Raw genomic sequence first — 18,845 nt, 5'->3', positions numbered from 1 at the left:
TCTTTACAGCTAGTGTCCACTAGTGGGCAGTGTTTACTAACGCAAACTGCGAATAGACTTGATTACAGTTCATGCTTTCTTTATATTAAGCTGATTGTTCATTTGCACAGCACAATAACGCGTACACTTCTTAATTCAGAGGTTCAGACAATAACACTATATTTTTCACTGACATTTTACACATATTTAAATTAGTATGTTTTACTTATATGCTCTGCTCAACTGTCTAGAGCACGTTTTGAGTCGCTGTATCTTATTGGAAAATGTGTTGACTCCGCCTGATTGGTTTAAGGATGTTATGCTAACAGAATCCACTAGATATAGCTGCGTCTTTTAATTGCATGCCTTTTAATGTCTTCTTCTTAAAAAAAACAAAAAAGCCACTTCAGACATGAGGACTCAGGGGAGTTTTCAAAGGTAAGCATATTTTTTCAACATATTTAATGTCAGAGGTCTTGCTGAACAGAATGGATGTAACTTGATGAAAAAAAAAATCTAATAAGGGAAATAATTTCCTAAAAACATGCTCTACCAAACGACAACTAATGCAATTAAAATCTACTACGACGTCTGATCGTTCATTGATGTTAATGTTTTACATTAATGATAATGATGCAGAAATTATTTAATGGACATGATTTGTTGTGTTACAAGTAGATTCTTACAAAATAAAAATACAACACTGACAAACCTTCACTGTTGTTAATATCTTAACAAATTAAATAATTATATCAGTATTTTATTTCAACATTTCTGAGTTGTTTTCAAAGTATATAGGCTTCTATGAATATGGTAAATGTGTCGAATAAATGCATGTAAATAACAACAGTTCTGTCAATACTAATTTCATGGGAACACATGTGTTGGCATACTAACCTATGTGCCTATTAGCATAATTACAGTAAATTTTTTGTATTGAACTTTTACCATGAAGCCACTGCCACTTCTCCACTGATTGGTAGAGGCATATATATATATATATATATATATATATATATATATATATATATATATATATATATATATATATATATATATATATATATATATATAATTTGTTTTAACTGTAGAGTCTGTTTAAAAAAAAAATATTGTTTGTTGTTATTATTACCCGAAGGAAAAACAAAAATGGAAAGAACGTTTTTTCGTAATGCGGACATTAAAGTTTTGAAATGACGCTATTGTAATGGTATGATATTTAATCATTACACTATATCCTAAGAGACAATCAGTAACTTTTAAACACAGACCAGAGTGCACAACAACATGCCAGCTGATGGTCAGACCTGACCTGCATGCTGCGCTATTCCCGCCCCCTACATTTAATAGTATGCTAATGAGAGCGGTGGATGTGGGAGTTGGGGAGGGGATTAAGACGCGTTACTCTATTTGGAGTTGTGTCGATTGCCGATGAAGAACGTTTTTTTCTGGTGTTCTTGTACTTCCAACACAGCTCACTGGCACGCTCCGTCCTCAGAGAGCGCGCACCAGGATGGGTGCTCTCCCGGCGCGAGGGATATTATGGATGTGTGTTTTGATCTTTACCGGAATAACAGGAGTGTGCGGTAAGTTCTCATCTTGGGTTCTGCTGTTATTGTTTTTATGTTAGTTGTTCATGCCCGTGTAGCAAATAATATGTTGTAGAGGAAGACACGTGAGACAAGTTTTAAACTCTATGCATGTCCTAGTAACATGTCCACTTTACCAGGCTGTTATTACAAATATAATTGTCATGTTTCATTTTCTGCATTTGAGGAATAGTTTCGCTTGTTATGACGGTGAGAGAATGGACAAAGAAGAATGTATAATTTGTATTATAAATCCAACTTTTTTTAAATGTTTATTAAAATTTCTTAGACAAACTCCATGTTTGACTTGTTCTCTCTGGTATTCATGTTTTTACTGAGCTATAAACCTAAACTCTGATGCCACATACAAAAGTCAAGTTTCTTATAGAATTATTCACAACAAAGTACAACAGGTAACCCCCATACAAAGCAAACATTATCATTAAAGTATTGCTGTACATTTGGAAACTCTAACCCAGCTTTTGGTTCCAGGTTCAATTGTCTGCACCTCCAGAGGAGCCAGCACATGCAAGCAATGTCTGGCTGTGCACCCCAGCTGTGCGTGGTGCCTCCAGGAGGTGGGTTTCTTTTCCACTTCATTTCTTTCAAGCAATGAGCCTTCTGCCAGCCGGGCTGGTGCAGGGTGGTACAGATCTCCTCATAGGTCACCTATCATGGTTGAGAAGATTTAAACTGAGAACATCAAATAGGTTCGGGTGAAAACGAGTGTCTCTTTAAGTCAAATCTAGGTTTATTTGATTCCTGGCACTTTAGACACAGTGACTGAACTTGTGTGACTGCATGCGGATAGAGTCATATGTTCTGGTTCAAACTAATAAATGCAATGATTTCCTATCGTAAAACTTGGAGTCAACATATTCAACCTACTCAAAGTTTTCTCAAAATGACTTCAGTAGCAGAGTACTCTGGTTTATTTCTTTGACTTATTTATGTTCAGAAGCACTGGCTGAACTATCAGACTGTTTTCAGATATAATGGGCATTTTAATTTAAGGTGGAATTTCCTTTAAGTCCAGAGTTGGAGAGATGTTGGAGTGCTTCTTCAGCCCAGGATATGTGTTTATAATGTGGGGCTTTAAATTAATCTCTTAACAGCTTCATTACAGATGATACTTATTTAAATAAATGACTATTTGATTCCATTTCTAACACATTAACACACTTCCAAAGCATCGAGAAGGTTGCTGGAAATTGCTTTTCTGTATAAAATGTAAATGCCTCTTCTGCTAGGACTTCGGCAGTTCTTCCCGCTGTGATCTGAAGAGTAACCTGGTGGCGGCGGGCTGTGCTCCATCAGCTGTGGAGTCTCCGACCAGCAAACTGCAGGTGATTGAGGACCGGCCCCTCAGCAACAAGGCAGCGGGGGCCACACAAGACGTCACTCAGATTAAGCCCCAGAAACTACACATCACCCTCAGGCCAGGTATGGGTTTACCACCTGAATTTATGTTTTTTGTGCCTGACACACTGAAGCAGAGATTTAGAGGGGAGCTACATACACAAGCTACAATAGAAGTTATAAGTAACATCAAGCATATCTGTTTAAAAAATTGGTATTTCTGTATCCCACTTCCAAGATGATGCTAAGCGCTTCACGGTGAGGGTGCGTCAGGTGGAGGACTACCCTGTGGATCTCTACTACCTCATGGATCTCTCCTACTCCATGAATGATGATCTCTTCCGCCTGAGGACGCTGGGCAAAGGCCTGGCCGAGGCCATGAACCGCACCACCAGCAACCTCCGCATGGGCTTTGGGGCTTTTGTGGACAAGCCGCTCTCCCCTTACATGTACATCTCCCCTATAGAGGCTGTGAAAAACCCATGCTACAGGTAAGAGACACGTTTTAAAGAGCTTCATACAGTATTTGCACCCTCATGTATTATTAAACCAGCATGGACAAAACAGCAAGCCTTTCCTTGTCTGTATATAAGTACCTAAACTGAATCCAGATCTCTTTGTAATGGAACATTTATTTTAGTGGCATTCTAGTGGTGTTGATTTCAGCGGTTGTTTATGTCTGCATGTGGGAATAGCTTCGTTATGCAGATGATGTCATTTTTGTGTGGACACCTTTAAACACTGCATTGCAAGCACAATCAGAGTCACAGCACTTGTTAAAGGCTTACAGTGGCTCCCTAGTGCTCGGTCAGCTGCTCTGAATCAGCCTGGAGAGTAAGAACGTCCCAATGCAAACAGCCGTGACTCCAGCCAAAGGCTCCTCGGAGGTGGATTTGATGGTTTAAGGTCTCTAGGGGTAATTTTCTCTTACATTGTACACACAGTCTGCCCAGCTCCAGCCTCCAGGAATGTTTAGATAAAAGATTAGACAAGTGGAGAATTAAAAGCGGAGAGAAAGAGGGGTCTACTTTATAACCAAATGTAAATCTTTGGGAAACCAACATCTGCACAGAACAGAAACATTTACTGATGAACAGGAGAAATTACTTTAAAGTCTGTAGGTTGGTCCACAACTTTGGACCAGACTGAACTATCTTAACAACTAATGGGATGGATTGCCATGACATGTTGTGTAGACATTCATGGTCCCTAGAGGATGACCATTAACAACTTTGCCGATGCTCCGACTTTTCTTCTCGAGCTACCATGAAGTCAACAATTGAAGTATTGATTCAAATGAATATCTATGAAACTCAGCTGTACTTTTGGACAGTGCTCATATGCAAAACTGTTATACAAACTGAAACGTGAGTTTTAGGATCCAACATTTTTAATATGTTTCAACAACTTTAAGATAATCAACGTAAATGTTGAACATTAACCTAATATCAGTATGTTAGCGTTGTCTTTTTGTGTATTTTGTTCATAGCACCGCTTCGTAGAGCCTCAAAGAGGATCATGGCTGCAGACTCTTAAGGTTCTTAGGAACATTGATCAATTTAAAAGCTGTAAAATGAAGAGCTGTCATGTTAAAATGTCACCTGGCATGTAACTTAAAAAAATAAAAATAAAAAATGGAAATGGACAATTATTTATGGAGCTTACATTTAAAAACATTTTAAGCATATAAATCCAATTAGCCTGATTGTTTTAGCTGATTATTTCCATAACAAAGTATATTATTAGTAATTGATCCTAAAGGTCACATACCTTTCTTCAATGGTATATATAAACCGACGTTCAGATGAATGAATAAGCTGCCAGCAGCTCTGCTCAGCCCTGATCCCTGGATCTCTGTTTCCTTGACAGCATTAACACCACCTGCCTGCCTCAGTTTGGCTACAAACACGTTCTGTCCCTGACGGAGGAGGTGGGCCGCTTCACAGAGGAAGTGAAGAAGCAGATGGTGTCCAGGAACCGAGATGCCCCGGAGGGAGGCTTTGATGCCATCATCCAGGCTGCTGTGTGCAAGGTGGAGAGACTCACACATATACAACAAATTTCAAAAGAAGAAGAATAAACTGATACAAGTAAAGCAGAAGTTGATCCAAAAGATCGTTGCTGCTTTAGTCCACCAAAAAAATGTAAATAGTTTGAGCTTCCTTCTTCTTGCTGTTTCATGGTTTGTTGGGAGCTAGGAGGAGATCGGCTGGCGTCCCGGTGCATCCCACCTTCTGATCTTCACCTCGGATGCTAAGACTCACATGGCTCTTGATGGTCGTCTGGCTGGAATCGTGCGGCCCAACGACGGGCAGTGCCACCTCAACTCTGACAATATGTACAGCATGTCTACCACCATGGTTAGTGTTTACTGTAAGGCGGTGTTTGGTGCACAGACGATATGATAGAGAATCAGAGCCAATGAAACCCTGTGTTTAAATAAGTAAAGGATGAGAAGGAACATTTCAGTGTTTATGTGTGCAAGTGCTAACCACATCGTCCGGTTTGGCCCTACAGGATTACCCATCTTTGGCTCTGATCACAGAGAAGATGTCGGAGAACAACATAAACCTCATCTTTGCTGTCACCAACCCTGTGGTTCGTCTGTACCAGGTCAGACACTCGATGAGCGCATCCAGCATTTCACTCTTGTTCAAGTCCTGTTCAGAAATGTAAACTAAGCAAACGTTTTACAACTGAAATTGAGAGGATGGCATCCCCCACTCTGTAATCCTCTCATCTTGAACACATTGTAGTTTAAGTCCTCCAAACCTCACTGCTTTTAAACAGAGATTCTTGGATCCTGCTTTGGAAGAATGGAAACTCAAAATGAATGACCATAATACGCTGTTCAGACAGTGAAGATACAAACTCAGTTTTTCCCAAACTGGAAACACCATTACAACTAAAGTGAATAAGGGGAAATAGATTCAGAAATATAGTCCTTGTTCATAAAGAAAAACAAATTCAAGATCATTGGGTATGGCATGAAGAAGTGTGTGACACACATCTGCTTTTTTAGGGCGTTTGCTTTCAACGGTAAACGTTTATGACAACTCTCACAACTATCTCAGACCATGAAACCAATGCAACGCGTGGGCCATAATGGTCGAGAAACGGCTGCACGCGTCCCTGTTTGTACTTTCTGCCTGCTGGGCTTTAGAGCTACAGGTAGCAAAGAAACAAGTGGGAACAATGTTGACATTTTCCCACAAAAATGTTATTATCAGCAAAAAAAACATGTTTTGAGGTAATAACCATTTATTTGTAGTTGTAGTGTCTTTGTGACATGAGCTGGTATTACATTTTGGACCTGTTTGGATTATATGTTAACAATATTTCACAATATTTGGGAGGTATTGAGGGGTGTAGTTTATATATGCGTAACTGATAAAACATCAATTCTTGTTCACTCCATAGAATGACAACAGTCATCCAGTCTGTCTTTCTATCTTACAGAACTACAGTGAGCTGATTCCTGGCACCACAGTAGGAACACTGTCCAACGACTCTGGCAATGTGATCCAGCTCATACTTAAGGCCTACGCTGTAAGTCACACACACACACACACACACACACACACACACACACACACACACACACACACACACACACACACACACACACTTTAGACGAGACAGTGTTTTAGGTGATGACGTGTCTTTGCTGACACAAACCCAAAGTGTCTGAGTCATACATGAGGTCGAGCCAAAGGAGGTGTGAAGCTGACCAAATGTGGAAGACTCCTGGCTGTGTTTCATTGTTTATGTTATATTTGGGTTTGTTATGAAAAGAACAAGTGAATTTAATAAAAAAAAAGGTAGGTTTAATGTAATGAAGCTGTAACTTTGAAGTGTGTACAGATGTACATACAAACATGTAAATGTATGCACGTCTATGTCTGTACACCCAGATTAATGTATCGGCTTACTATTAGAGCGGGAAAATAAGTGATGTGCACACAGATAAGAGAGAGAAGTTATTTGAAGGCCTAACATTTGTTTATAGCGCCGTGATGATAGCCTATAAACTCATCCTTCTATGTATATACCACTTTTTTCCTTCATCGGTGTTGCCAGAAAATTCGTTCCAAGGTGGAGCTGGAGCTTCACGGCGTCCCGGAGGAGCTGTCCCTGTCCTTCAACGCCACCTGTCTGAATGGAGAGCTCATCCCTGGCCTCAAATCCTGCTCTGGGCTCAAGATAGGAGACACGGTCAGTCCATGTCTCGCCTCATTTTTTGCCGTGTGATCCCTTGAAAGGGAGTGTGTACTTTTGACCCTCAACAGGTTATGGCATGACTTTGGAAATAAGTCATACTCAGTTCAAACAAAGAGTGATTTTACCTTCACGGATTGTTTCATTTGAAGGATTGTCAATGTCCTGAAGATGTAAAAATATGTAATATTTATAATAATAATATATATGTAATATAAAGAAAATAATGACATCCCCTTGAGCAGATGCAATGCTTTTTTAAAGAAAATTGTTTTTCCGGATGCAATAGGCTAGATGGGTTATGACATTTGCACAGTAAACAACGGTATTATCAACTCTAATCCCCCCCGCCCGCCCCCCCTCCAACATGTCCTATCTCGACTGGACATAATCCGGTCTTGATTGCCAAAATTAGTTAGTTCCATATACTATTTTCTACCTTCTTTATTCGCCTCTTTCCATTCTGCTTTTGGCTGCTAAGTACATCTCTTTAAAGCAGGATTTTCAGCATTTCCTCATGTTGTCAAAGCACATGATGGAAAAGAAGTGAATCACCACGGTCTCTGAGCTTGTCTTTCTTAAATGATGTTTTCTTGTCTTTCCATCATTGTTTTGCCAACTGCTTTAACAGTTCTCTTCATTCTCCTTTTTATTTTTGCATTTCTTCTTCATCACAGCTTCTTTGGCTCTATTCCTGGTTTTCTCCTCACTCCAGGTGACATTTTTTGGCCTCCACACATTTCTTTCTCTATGCCTCAGCTCCTCTTGTTTTTGCCATATATGGCTGTCTCTCCAGATGTTGTAACTGCCTACTTTTGGACATCTACCAGATTTGGATGCAGTGCTCTATGAACAATTACTTTGACTAAATGCACATGGAGGCATTCCCTGTGTCAGGTATTTGTGCTGTTTCCACCAACAGGGATTAGACAATGCTCACAATATGAGCGGCTATTACATGAACAATAACTGAACCCTTAAAGTGCTGTTACATTTGATATAATCCACTATGAAGCAAAATTAGGTTGCAGAATCTTGATGAAAAACAGTACAAAAAGACATGGCTCTAAACATGTTTGAACCAAATACATTTTTTACCCAAAATGCACCATGTTACAATTCACTGCCTCCTCTCATCCAGGTCTCTTTCAGCGTGGAGGCCAGAGCTCGAGGTTGCCCTAAACAGAAGAAGAAAACCTTCATCATTAAGCCGGTGGGCTTCAAGGATTCCCTCTCCATCACCGTCAATTTTGAGTGCGACTGCAAGTGCCAGACCAAGGCCCAGCCCAATAGCCCCAAATGTAACCAAGGCAACGGCACCTACGAGTGCGGCATTTGCCAGTGTCACCCGGGTCGCTTAGGGCCTCACTGCGAGTGTGCAGAGGGCGACTATAACCCCACGGAGCAGGACCGCTGCAGCGGGCCCGAAGGCTCTGGAGGACCTCAGTCTGCCATCTGCAGCGGCCGTGGTGACTGTGTGTGCGGCCAGTGTGTGTGCCACAGCAGTGACTTTGGAAAAGTATGGGGGAAGCTGTGTGAGTGTGATGACTTCAACTGCCTGCGCTTCAAGGGGGACCTGTGCTCGGGTAAGATCTCATGAGCTTCTTTTATAAGTAACTTGCCAGTGGAATGATAGGGCTGAAACAATAAGATGATTAGACAGTTGACAGAAATTGAATATATTCTAGGGCTGCAACTAATAATACTTTTTCATTATTGATCAATTAGATGTTTTTGATTAATTGATAGTTTTGTCTAAACAATGTTTGAAAATTGTGAATAATGGCCTTTACAATCAAGAGTCCAAGCTGACATCTTCAAATGTCTAAAACGCAAAGATATTGCTACTTTTCTCCGTCTTATATCATTGTATTTAATATGTGTGTGGTTGGACTGAAAAAGGAAATGCCTTGTTATGAGTGTGATATAAAAGATTGATGACAACTCTCCAATCTGACAGTCAAACATGCTGGAGCCAGCGGCCGATTAGCTCAGTTTAGCATTATGACTGTAGACAGGGAAGGTTTTGAGGGGAGATTATGTGCTGAACTATTGTTTGCAGGGGTGGTGACTTCTTGGTGTTTCCTTGTTAAGCTAAGCTAAAATAAGTAAGCTAATCTGCTCCTTGCTGTATATTCATATTTAACATACAGACATGAGGCGGATATTATGATTGTCATCTAACTCTGCAAGAAAGCCAATAAGCGTACTTACCCAAAATGTTAAACTGTATTCCTTTATTTTTACAACACACACAACGCAATATGTATACAAAGCTGATGGAGGTTAAAATGGCCCACTGACTGTGGTGGAGTTTCAGAGAATTTCTGCACCTTTGCCGTCGGGGTAGGCAGTCACCCTTCACCACACTGACTTGCCACTCACCTCATCTGGGAAGAATTACATACAATAACAACTCCCCCTTCTGCCCGGGACATGGGCTCCATTCACAATAAACATCTGGTGTGTGTGAGCTCAGGTTGTATGTTTATGTCAGCCAGGCAAAGCTTTTGTATGAGTTCGGCAGGATTCATGCACAAAATAAATCTTTTTTAAGTTGGAGGGTAGCTCTCTCTGGGTTTTAAACAGTGGGACTGAGTTTCTGTTGGGTAATTGTTAAGAGCTTTAACTCATGGCCTCATGATCCTCCTCCATGCATTTTAAAATACACTGTATATCATCAAGTCATAACTCATGATTATGATGATGATGTTTGTAGTTGAGATTTTATGAGCGACTTTTCAGTCTGAGACTAGCTGTGTAAAGTAGGCGTTAAACCAGACCTGGGCATCTTACGGCCCGCGGGCTCTCCCAGCCTGGCCCGCGTTCGGTCAATCAAAAATGAAAAATAAATAAATAAGATGCACGCCATGAATGCAATACAAACGGCACTGCTTTTACTTTGAAGGCGATTTATTTATGTATGCGCACGCGCTTACGCAGCCTCACCGACAGGCAGTGTTGCCAATTTGGCGACTTGCAGACTGAAGTGAAAGCGTATTGTTATGTAGTTTCTGTCCTAACGAGCAGCGAGTGCTGCCGCCAGCCCCTCCCAATATTTCACAGGAGCCTCGCGCTGCGGTCTCCGCCTCCAGATTAAAAATTAATCGCGCATGCGCAAAGCCGCTGCTGATCTGACCTACGGTCTGATACACTATGGCAAAGCACTTTAAGTCAGTATCACTTCTGGATCTTTACTCTTCTCTCAAAGCGGCGAACGTTCCTCACATGAGGAGGCTCAGAAGATGTTGGTTCTCTTTGGATCTACCTACACATGAGAACAAACATTCTAGTGATGAAGTTCAACAGATCAGATCTTCTCTCACTGATACCGGTCAGCTGTCTTTCACATCTCCACCTCATTCAACCAGACTTCATGCACTTGTTCAAGGCAATACAGACGGGACTTTTCACTGAACTGAACTGGAAAACATCAAAAGCAATTTTTTTTACATATTTAAGGTAAGATTTAAAAAGTTAAATTACATTTTTTACATATTTTCATAGCCTTATTGTACTTAAAACCATATAATTTACAGTTTTTAAATAAAAGTAAGAACATTAATATTGAGTTAATTGAATTCAGTTCAGCCTATTGGTTTGGCCCTCCACAACGGTCCAAATTTCTCATGTGGCCCCTTGTGAAAATGAATTGCCCACCATACATAACCATGGTGTCAATCTTTTTTCTAATAATATTTAATTTGCTTTTCCACCAACAATGTCGGTATATAGTTCAACATTTTGGGCAATATACTTATTTGCTTTCTTACAGGACGATAAATGAGAAGATGGTCAATAACATTGTCTTTCTTGTACGGTAAATATGAATGGCTATTGTGAGCTGCCGGTTAGCTTAAGTTAGCATTAAGGAGGAAACAGGTAGCCTCTGAAGCGCATACATTAACACACTAAATCTTGTTTGTCCATAAAAAAACTAAAAAAACAAAGCTGTTTCCCAGCTAAGAGTCTTTATGATAATATAAGATAACCGGCTGCTCTCTTGCAGGTAGCCTCATCTTTAAACCTGGTATCAGTCTTCTCATCTTACTCTCAAAAAGAAACAGAATAAGTGTACTTCTCGAAAGGTCAAACTACTATTGTAAAGATGGCAGGATTCAAACGTCGAAGGGAGACAGGAGACACAAAGAATAGCAACAAAAGGACAAAAGAAATGGGGATCAGGGAGTCAAAATGAACAGGACTCTTAGTTACTTATAAATAGATAAAATACACGAGCTGGCATTTATATTACTTAGAGAATGTTTGTTATCTGTTAATTGCATAAGTTTTGGCACATACTGCCTCGACTCATGACATCATCAGATATCATATATTAGGACCCCCCACCATCCCCCACCCTCCCGCTGCTCTCACACAGAATATTTTTTTTGTATTCCCCAAAGCCCCTCGATTAACATGAAAATACTTTTCTGCTTACTCATGTGGTGTAATAGGGCTAAAAATAAACCCATGTTTGGTAAGAAAAGGGCTAGGTGGGAGAGAACTGGAAATGTTCTGTGTGTAAAACATGGTCCGCTTTTGTCTTGAAATACTTTTTCCAGTACGAGGACCATGGTCTATGTTCTTCCCCTACCGAACAGCGTAATTAAAAGCCAGCAGTCCCGTGGTCAAGTGGTAATAGCCGTTTGCTCATGGATCATCCTTTATTCAGTCAGAATGTCCCAAGCGGCTTCCGGTCTCAGTGTTTATCGGAGTTTTGTTTTGCAGTGATAGGCCACAATGTTTTCTGCCTTGTCACTCTCTTGCATGCACACATCACACATACAAGGAAAAACAACAAACCAATGCACAATACACTCACTCACACTGAATCATGCATCCAAATATAAAAGCCTCCCAGACACCACAACAAACACACAATGAAATGGGTTTTAGGCCTCTAACAGTTGCAGAAACATGACTTACCACTTCTGCTTTCCAGTGGTTAGCAGGACATAAGACACATTTTTCGTTGAAAAAGTGGTTGTTTAATTAAGGGTTTAAAGGCAAAGCAAAGTTAGCTATTGCTCAAGATAGAGAGGAACCATGTAAGTATAACACATGCTTGTGGTATATTCACTCATAAGCCATTTACAAGTCACTGCCAAGTATTACAAACTCATTATGACCAACCAATTGATGTTCAAACCCACAAAACTTTATTTTGAATTCTAGAGTTCCCAAAATTTCCAAAGATGTGGAAGTGTGTCAGGCTGAATTATGGAGAAATATATATCAAATGGTGCCTACAATTTCTATTTTACGGAAACACATGGAAGAAACTCATATTAACCTATCAAACTTGTTGTTGAAAACAAATGATGCACAACAACTGAAATTACAATCATGTCAAGCACTAAACCTTCCTCCCTCACACCCTGGTCTTCACACGGAGTGTCACTTGGTCACATTGTCCTCCTCTTTTTTTTATGTTTATTCACTTCCTCTTTTGCTGTTTTACTTCATATGCCACCCTTCTGTGTGTGGAAATGGAAATTAAACCAGGAAACAATATTATAGTATCTCCTCTATCCTTTCTTCCCTCCTAGACCACGGCGTCTGTAACTGTGGCTTCTGCCAGTGTGCTCCAGACTGGCAGGGTGAGAACTGTAACTGCTCCAGACGTACTGACACCTGCATGTCCAACCTGGGCTTGTTGTGCAGCGGTAGGGGCCAGTGTGTGTGCGGGGCCTGTGAGTGCACCCAGCCCGGTGCCTACGGAGCCACATGTGACAAGTGCCCTACGTGCCCGGATGCTTGCACCATGAAGAAGTGAGTCTGAACACATACTGTAGTTATAACGTTAGCCTGAAGCTGTTTAAAATGAACTTATGGACTGATGTCGATTTTTCTTCTAAAAGGGAGTGTGTGGAGTGTAAACACTTCAAGAGGGGCAAGCTGTTTGACGACAACACCTGCTCTCGAATCTGCAAGGATGAGATTGTGCTTGTGGATGAAATAGGTGAGAAAAGCCACACACCTAATACCACTTTCTAATAAAGCAACGTTTATAAAGGGTTTGGAAGTTGGAAGCAAATTATTTACTAATGGTTTTTAAATTCATGAGAAAACATTGTTGAGAACAGGTTTTTGGTTGCCAAGTTTAATAATGTGGTTGTAGACTATTGAAAACCATTTCAATAAGCCATCATGTCTGCCGTTACAAAAAATGTTATGCTTTAAATCAGGTTTATTCATTTTTAAATTGTCAAAAAAGTAAAAACAAACATCATCATGCTGGAGGAGAATGAAAACAAGGCTGAGAGGATTTTCACAAACCTGGCAACTCAAAGGTTGTTCTTATTGGTGGCTATATATATATATATATATATATATATATATATATATATATATATATATATATATATATATATATATATATATATATATACTGTATACAAAACATCTGTGTTATGCTGCTTTTTGAAGATTTTGTCTTAAATAACTGATGAACCATTTTCTCTTAATTTCCCATGCAGTGCTCCATGATACAAATGCTGTGAACTGCACTTACAAAGACGAGGATGACTGCGTGGAGCGTTTCCAGTATTATGAGGACGCCGGTGGCAAGTCCATCTTGTTTGTCGTCAAAGAGCCCGGTAAGAGAGGAGCATGCTGTCCATGCATACCTGACAAGCACATATTTAAAGCACTAATCAATATTTTAGATGTCATAACCATGTGGCATACAGAAAGAGTTGCAACAAGCGTGTGAGTTCAGTGGATCATTTAGCAGCTGCAGTAAAGAGACAGATATTTGCCCTCAGGAGTTGTTGAGGACCAATACCAGAGCTAAAAGGAGAGAATATGTTGACGCTACGAACAGCACTCCAAATGAATGCTAATGCTGCTCAGTGTGCGCTGGGTGTGTGATATTTGTTAGCTGTAACAATTTTATGCAAAGCTTATGTCAATGTTGTGTTTACAGGTTGTTCATATCTTATTAAAATGGTTGCGTTTATATGTAGAAATAGATGACGGTAGCCACAATGACAGATAGGCAGTAAACCACAGTGCTGCACAGGTACAATCTACAACCACAACTGCATCACCATTCAGCCAAACAAGGCAACTTCCTTGCTTTGTGGAATCAGTGTTTTCTTTCTTCAAGTTGTCACTTCCCTGCTGCCTGCCCTTCATCTGCTTGTTAACAGGCCAAATAGAAGAGTGTGGGGCGGTAAAACAGCCTTTAATGACCACCAGTGCCCGCAGAGAAAGTCTGCCCCTGGCTCTGCCTTTAATGAATGTGTGTGTTTAATTTAGGCGCAACTGGGTTGCAAAGAAGTACACCAAAATTTGCCTTGAACACAGTGCACCCCGCTGTGTCAAAGAGGGTCGTAAACAGCTGCCCAGCTCCTCTTGGAACCCGCTGACTCGACATATCCTCCAGAGGAAATCATGTAAGGGAAAGAGAGGAGACTAAGTAAGAAAAAGAAACGGATAAAGAACATTGAAAGAAAACATGTTGTATCACAAATGAGAACAATAAGAGAAGAGGGGAAGATGGGAAACAGACACTCTATTTTTTTTTAATTCACAAGTTATTGATAATGTTACAGAAATAATATTGTAGCACCAACCTGACTTGATTTACATACGACCCATAATGTCGGCAGCTTTAGGGAGCAAAAGGGTCAGTTAAAGAGCAGGAAGTAGAGGAATGAGGAGGGAGAAAAAGGAGTAAAGCTTTGATGTCAGCTGTAAAAGTTCACCTTGGTTACCCCACCACGTTCCCCAACACTACTCTGCACATGCATACGTACGACATGGATCACACACAGAGAAAATGTTAGATATACAGACAAACATGCAGTCTGGCAAACAAACAATATGCTCACATTTGGACCAGATGTAACTGGTGACTAGAAGTGGAAATACTTTTTTTTAAACAATGAGGAAACTGAATTGCTTTCATGTTTTCATTTTTTTTGTTCTTCATATATAGTTAAAGGGTGCACAAGATGACTGTGAAGTGTTAAAAGGGAATACATTTTGTATTTAATCTTGGCTTTAACTGTTTTTGTTCACTCTCACCGGTCTTGTGTATTTTTCGGCCACAGCAGGTAGCGGTTTTTTTGTGAGGAAAAAAAAACCCAGTATAAGCCACCCTGCATCAAACAGGCAAAGTTAATGACTAGCTGGTGAACATGATTGAGCAGCTAGTTTAGCAGCTAAAGAGCCAGATATTTCCTTTAAGAGCTAAAAGGAGAGTGAATATTGAGCTTACATTCCTCAGGTGACCTGATAGAAAACTCCAAATGAATCCAAACAGCAACAGCTAACAAGTTTGAGATATTAACTTCAAGGGGATAATATGCCAGCTTGGTTCTGCTGCCCCCTAGTGGCCAACATGTCAGTAATTGCAGTCCAGACATGTTTATGTTTAGAAAAAAACTTGTTAGGTTAATTTATGAATATGAGTGAGTCGTGTCCACTTCAAACCAGTTAGAAGAGCACAGACAAAACATCTAAAATAATCAGAATAGCTTAGAAAACAATGCTGAAAAGACCTCAGGGTCTTTAAAAGACTATTTATCCTTTGTCCTTCATTCTTTTATAGTCTTACAAATCCAACTTCATGACCCCATCCAAGTTGTTGCAACAATATTTCAGTCCAGAGAATGAACAAAACCTGGAATTTAGGTGCCAAACCAATCAGAGTAAGAGTGTTGAGATGATGAAATCTGTTTAAACTATGTTGGAGGCATACCATGAAGAAGGATTCAGCAGTGCATGGCCTATTACTCCCTATAGGTTTATTATTCAGAAAAATGTTGGCTGATTAATTGAGGAGAACGTTTTCCCTGAACAGTTAATGATGGGGGAAAATGACGAAGGAGGGCACAGCAAGTAATGTCTCAACCCAGCCTGGTGTAGGAAGACTTCATGCTGTCAGTCAGCTATTGTACAGCGTTCTTGAAACTCTGCAAATCAAGCTCCTATATTGAGTTTTGCCAGACCACAATGAGGGAAGGGAGATGTGTGGCCTGGCTGTGTGAGCTTACTATTTTCCACTTCGGTCCATCCTCGCTGTTCTTTAGCATTTAAAAGTCCCATTTCCTTCTGCTCACCACTGTTTTGCGTCCCATATTCTCTGGATTCACTTCCAGGTCTGATAACCTGAAGAACATGTTATTTGTGCTATAAGGAACCACATCTCTGGATTTTATTCCATACACCGATCAGCTTGACATGTGGCAATATGTCTATTCTCAGAAATTCAAAAGCAAACCTTTGAATCTGAAAATGGATCGCATTCGGAGGAATAATATTCTGAAAATCTAATCCATGTTGAAACAAAGAGGAAATCAGACTTCCTGTGGCCTGGCTCCTGACTTATCTTCTAGTGCACCTCGCTTATTCCTTTATCTCTTCTTTCTTCCAACCAGACTGCCCCAAGGGTCCAGACATTTTAGTGTTGCTCCTGTCGGTGGCAGGAGCCATCTTGTTCCTTGGCTTGGCGGCTCTGCTTATCTGGAAACTTCTGGTCACCATCCACGACAGACGGGAGTTCGCCAGATTTGAGGAAGAACGCGCTCATGCCAAGTGGGACACGGTCAGTGAATTTAGCATGAGGCTAGTAAATGCTCAGATGGGCTGTTTGCTCAACACTAAGGTATAAATCAAGGTACCGTCAACGTTCATTTAAATACCCTCCTTGGACTCATTCATAATACAAGGCATGGCCTCTTCACACATACGCGCACACGCGCACACACACACACACACACACACACACACACAATATTATCTGCATCCTCACACAAAGACTCACACACAAAAGGCCACACACACAGTCTCTTGCGCTAGTTTTCTGGAGATGTTTTTTTATTATTTTGTGGCATGCTGTTTCTCCCAGCAGAACAAAAGACTGCCAGCGGAAGGGCTGGGTTTGAATTAACCAACGTTAATAAGCCTTTACTGGTAACAGGCCTCCTTGTGGCCTCAAAAACACCCAAATCCCAAACACCTGAAACCAAAGAAGCACAGTATTTTTAAGTTGCTCACTGAGTAACGGACTTGAAATCACACGTTGTCATGATTAGGAGTTGCTATTTTAATTTTGTACTTTTCTTTTATGCAATTCCCTAAAAGGACATTTAAAGTGCTTTTTGGGGGATTTCCCTAGAATCTCAAACCACAAGGAGGAAAGCATCCCTTATTTATTTTGTGTCTGTGAACTCACCTTAACTTACCGTCTGTTTCTTTATGTGTATTTGACTAACAGGGACACAATCCTCTCTACAAAGGAGCCACATCTACCTTCACAAACATCACATACAGAGGAAAAGACTGATGCTACTGAACTGAATGAGGATGGAGAACAATGGACTTTTACTGTCCTTTTTGGGAAGGCGCCGAATCATGTGCAGGCCTCTACTGTCACAAGACAATAATTCATAATTATTTGTGTTTGTAAATATGTGTTTGTAAATATGTGTTGTAAACACCCATTTATACTACACAGATAAATAAGATATTGTTTTGATTCTGTGTTGTTGACAAAGAACTCTTGTGTTATGCAGGTTTGCCCAAATCACAAAAAAACATATTTACATACGTACCCCTACCAGTCATGTATATAGTTTTTATTTCATTTGCCCATATAAATTTGTACTATTAACTTTAACTATATTGTCAACAAGATCTGATCTCTCTGAATATCTGGTCCCGAGAAAGTTAAAACCACAGCTATCCACATGACTGGATACCACTGAGGCTTAGGGGGGAAATATATTTTTTAAAGTGATGTGGGTGAACTAATCCTCGAATTCAGTGGGGAAAAAAAGGGGAAATAATGTTACGCAAAACAATCTTTATTTCCTGATCACTATGGAAACGGGATGTCCTGTTTGTGGTATTTAATGGGACTATGACAACAAAAGCTGTTTTTAATTCAGTCCAGTGCATTGCTAGAGATATGGTGTAGTTTGGAGTCAACTGTTTATTTACTGAAATGAGCACAGTGGACTCTGACAGATGAGGGTTTTCTCCCCTCTTTCTCCCACTTCCTAACACAGACATACCGGTATGTAAAGTTCAAGTTCTTTACAAGCACATAAGGTGTCCAGTTTTGAGATGTGAAAGGCAATAGCATGGCTAAAACATATTGAAACATATTTGATCTTCTAGATTTTCTAATTTATAACCAAATTTAATGATTTGAAAGTACATGTTCTATTACAGGAATTTGGAGACTAAACTAGATTATAAACACTTGTTTAAAATGATTATATTTAGATCTGTGACTAATTAAAGATTGTATTGCTTCACCACAACTCACCTGACTGTTCTTTTTGTCTGCAATGCTCTGCTTCCATCTCCTGGGCTTTAACTGCAAGTAAAGCTTGCTACTGGTGGTTGTGGAAAGAGAAGATCATCTGCAGTATACAAGATATAGATCTCGGATAACATATATCTCGTAGGCTACATGGAGCAAAGTGGGCCATACTTGCAGATTAATTAAATCTAGGATCCAAGCAGTGCAGACAAAAGCACAATGAAGTACGAAAATCCAGAGGTCAGACAATATTCCTATACTGCCTTCTGGCATGGTTGAAACAATTTAGAAAAATGCATCATTTATGCAAAATATAAGATAGATGGAGCAGGCCTACTATATTCACACAAATGGTAAATTGCAAAACAAGTCAACAGAAGTATGCAATATTCTTCTACAAGAGTGGCGCTTAATAA

At 40.1% G+C, this 18,845-nt stretch overlaps 1 protein-coding gene across 1 annotated transcript; it reads left to right on the top strand.

Annotated features, from left to right (window-relative positions):
• Positions 1-1,492: 1,492 nt before the first annotated feature.
• Positions 1,493-18,419, top strand: LOC306733084 (integrin beta-3-like; the record flags this gene model as incomplete). Its single annotated transcript, XM_079214276.1, has 15 exons — positions 1,493-1,565; positions 2,061-2,146; positions 2,819-3,011; positions 3,166-3,418; positions 4,797-4,959; positions 5,126-5,287; positions 5,445-5,540; positions 6,387-6,476; positions 7,008-7,142; positions 8,287-8,731; positions 12,698-12,920; positions 13,010-13,110; positions 13,628-13,747; positions 16,538-16,704; positions 17,377-18,419. 15 exons carry the CDS (start codon positions 1,493-1,495, stop codon positions 17,443-17,445), a joined length of 2,376 nt encoding a protein of 791 aa, XP_079070402.1. The 3' UTR covers positions 17,446-18,419.
• Between the last annotated feature and the right edge of the window lie 426 nt (positions 18,420-18,845).

Source organism: Taurulus bubalis, assembly GCF_910589615.1.
Source record: "Taurulus bubalis genome assembly, chromosome: 2".
NCBI classification, from domain to species: domain Eukaryota; kingdom Metazoa; phylum Chordata; class Actinopteri; order Perciformes; family Cottidae; genus Taurulus; species Taurulus bubalis.
Note: the sequence above shows the minus strand (reverse complement) of the source record. Positions and strands in the feature narration are given on the sequence as shown.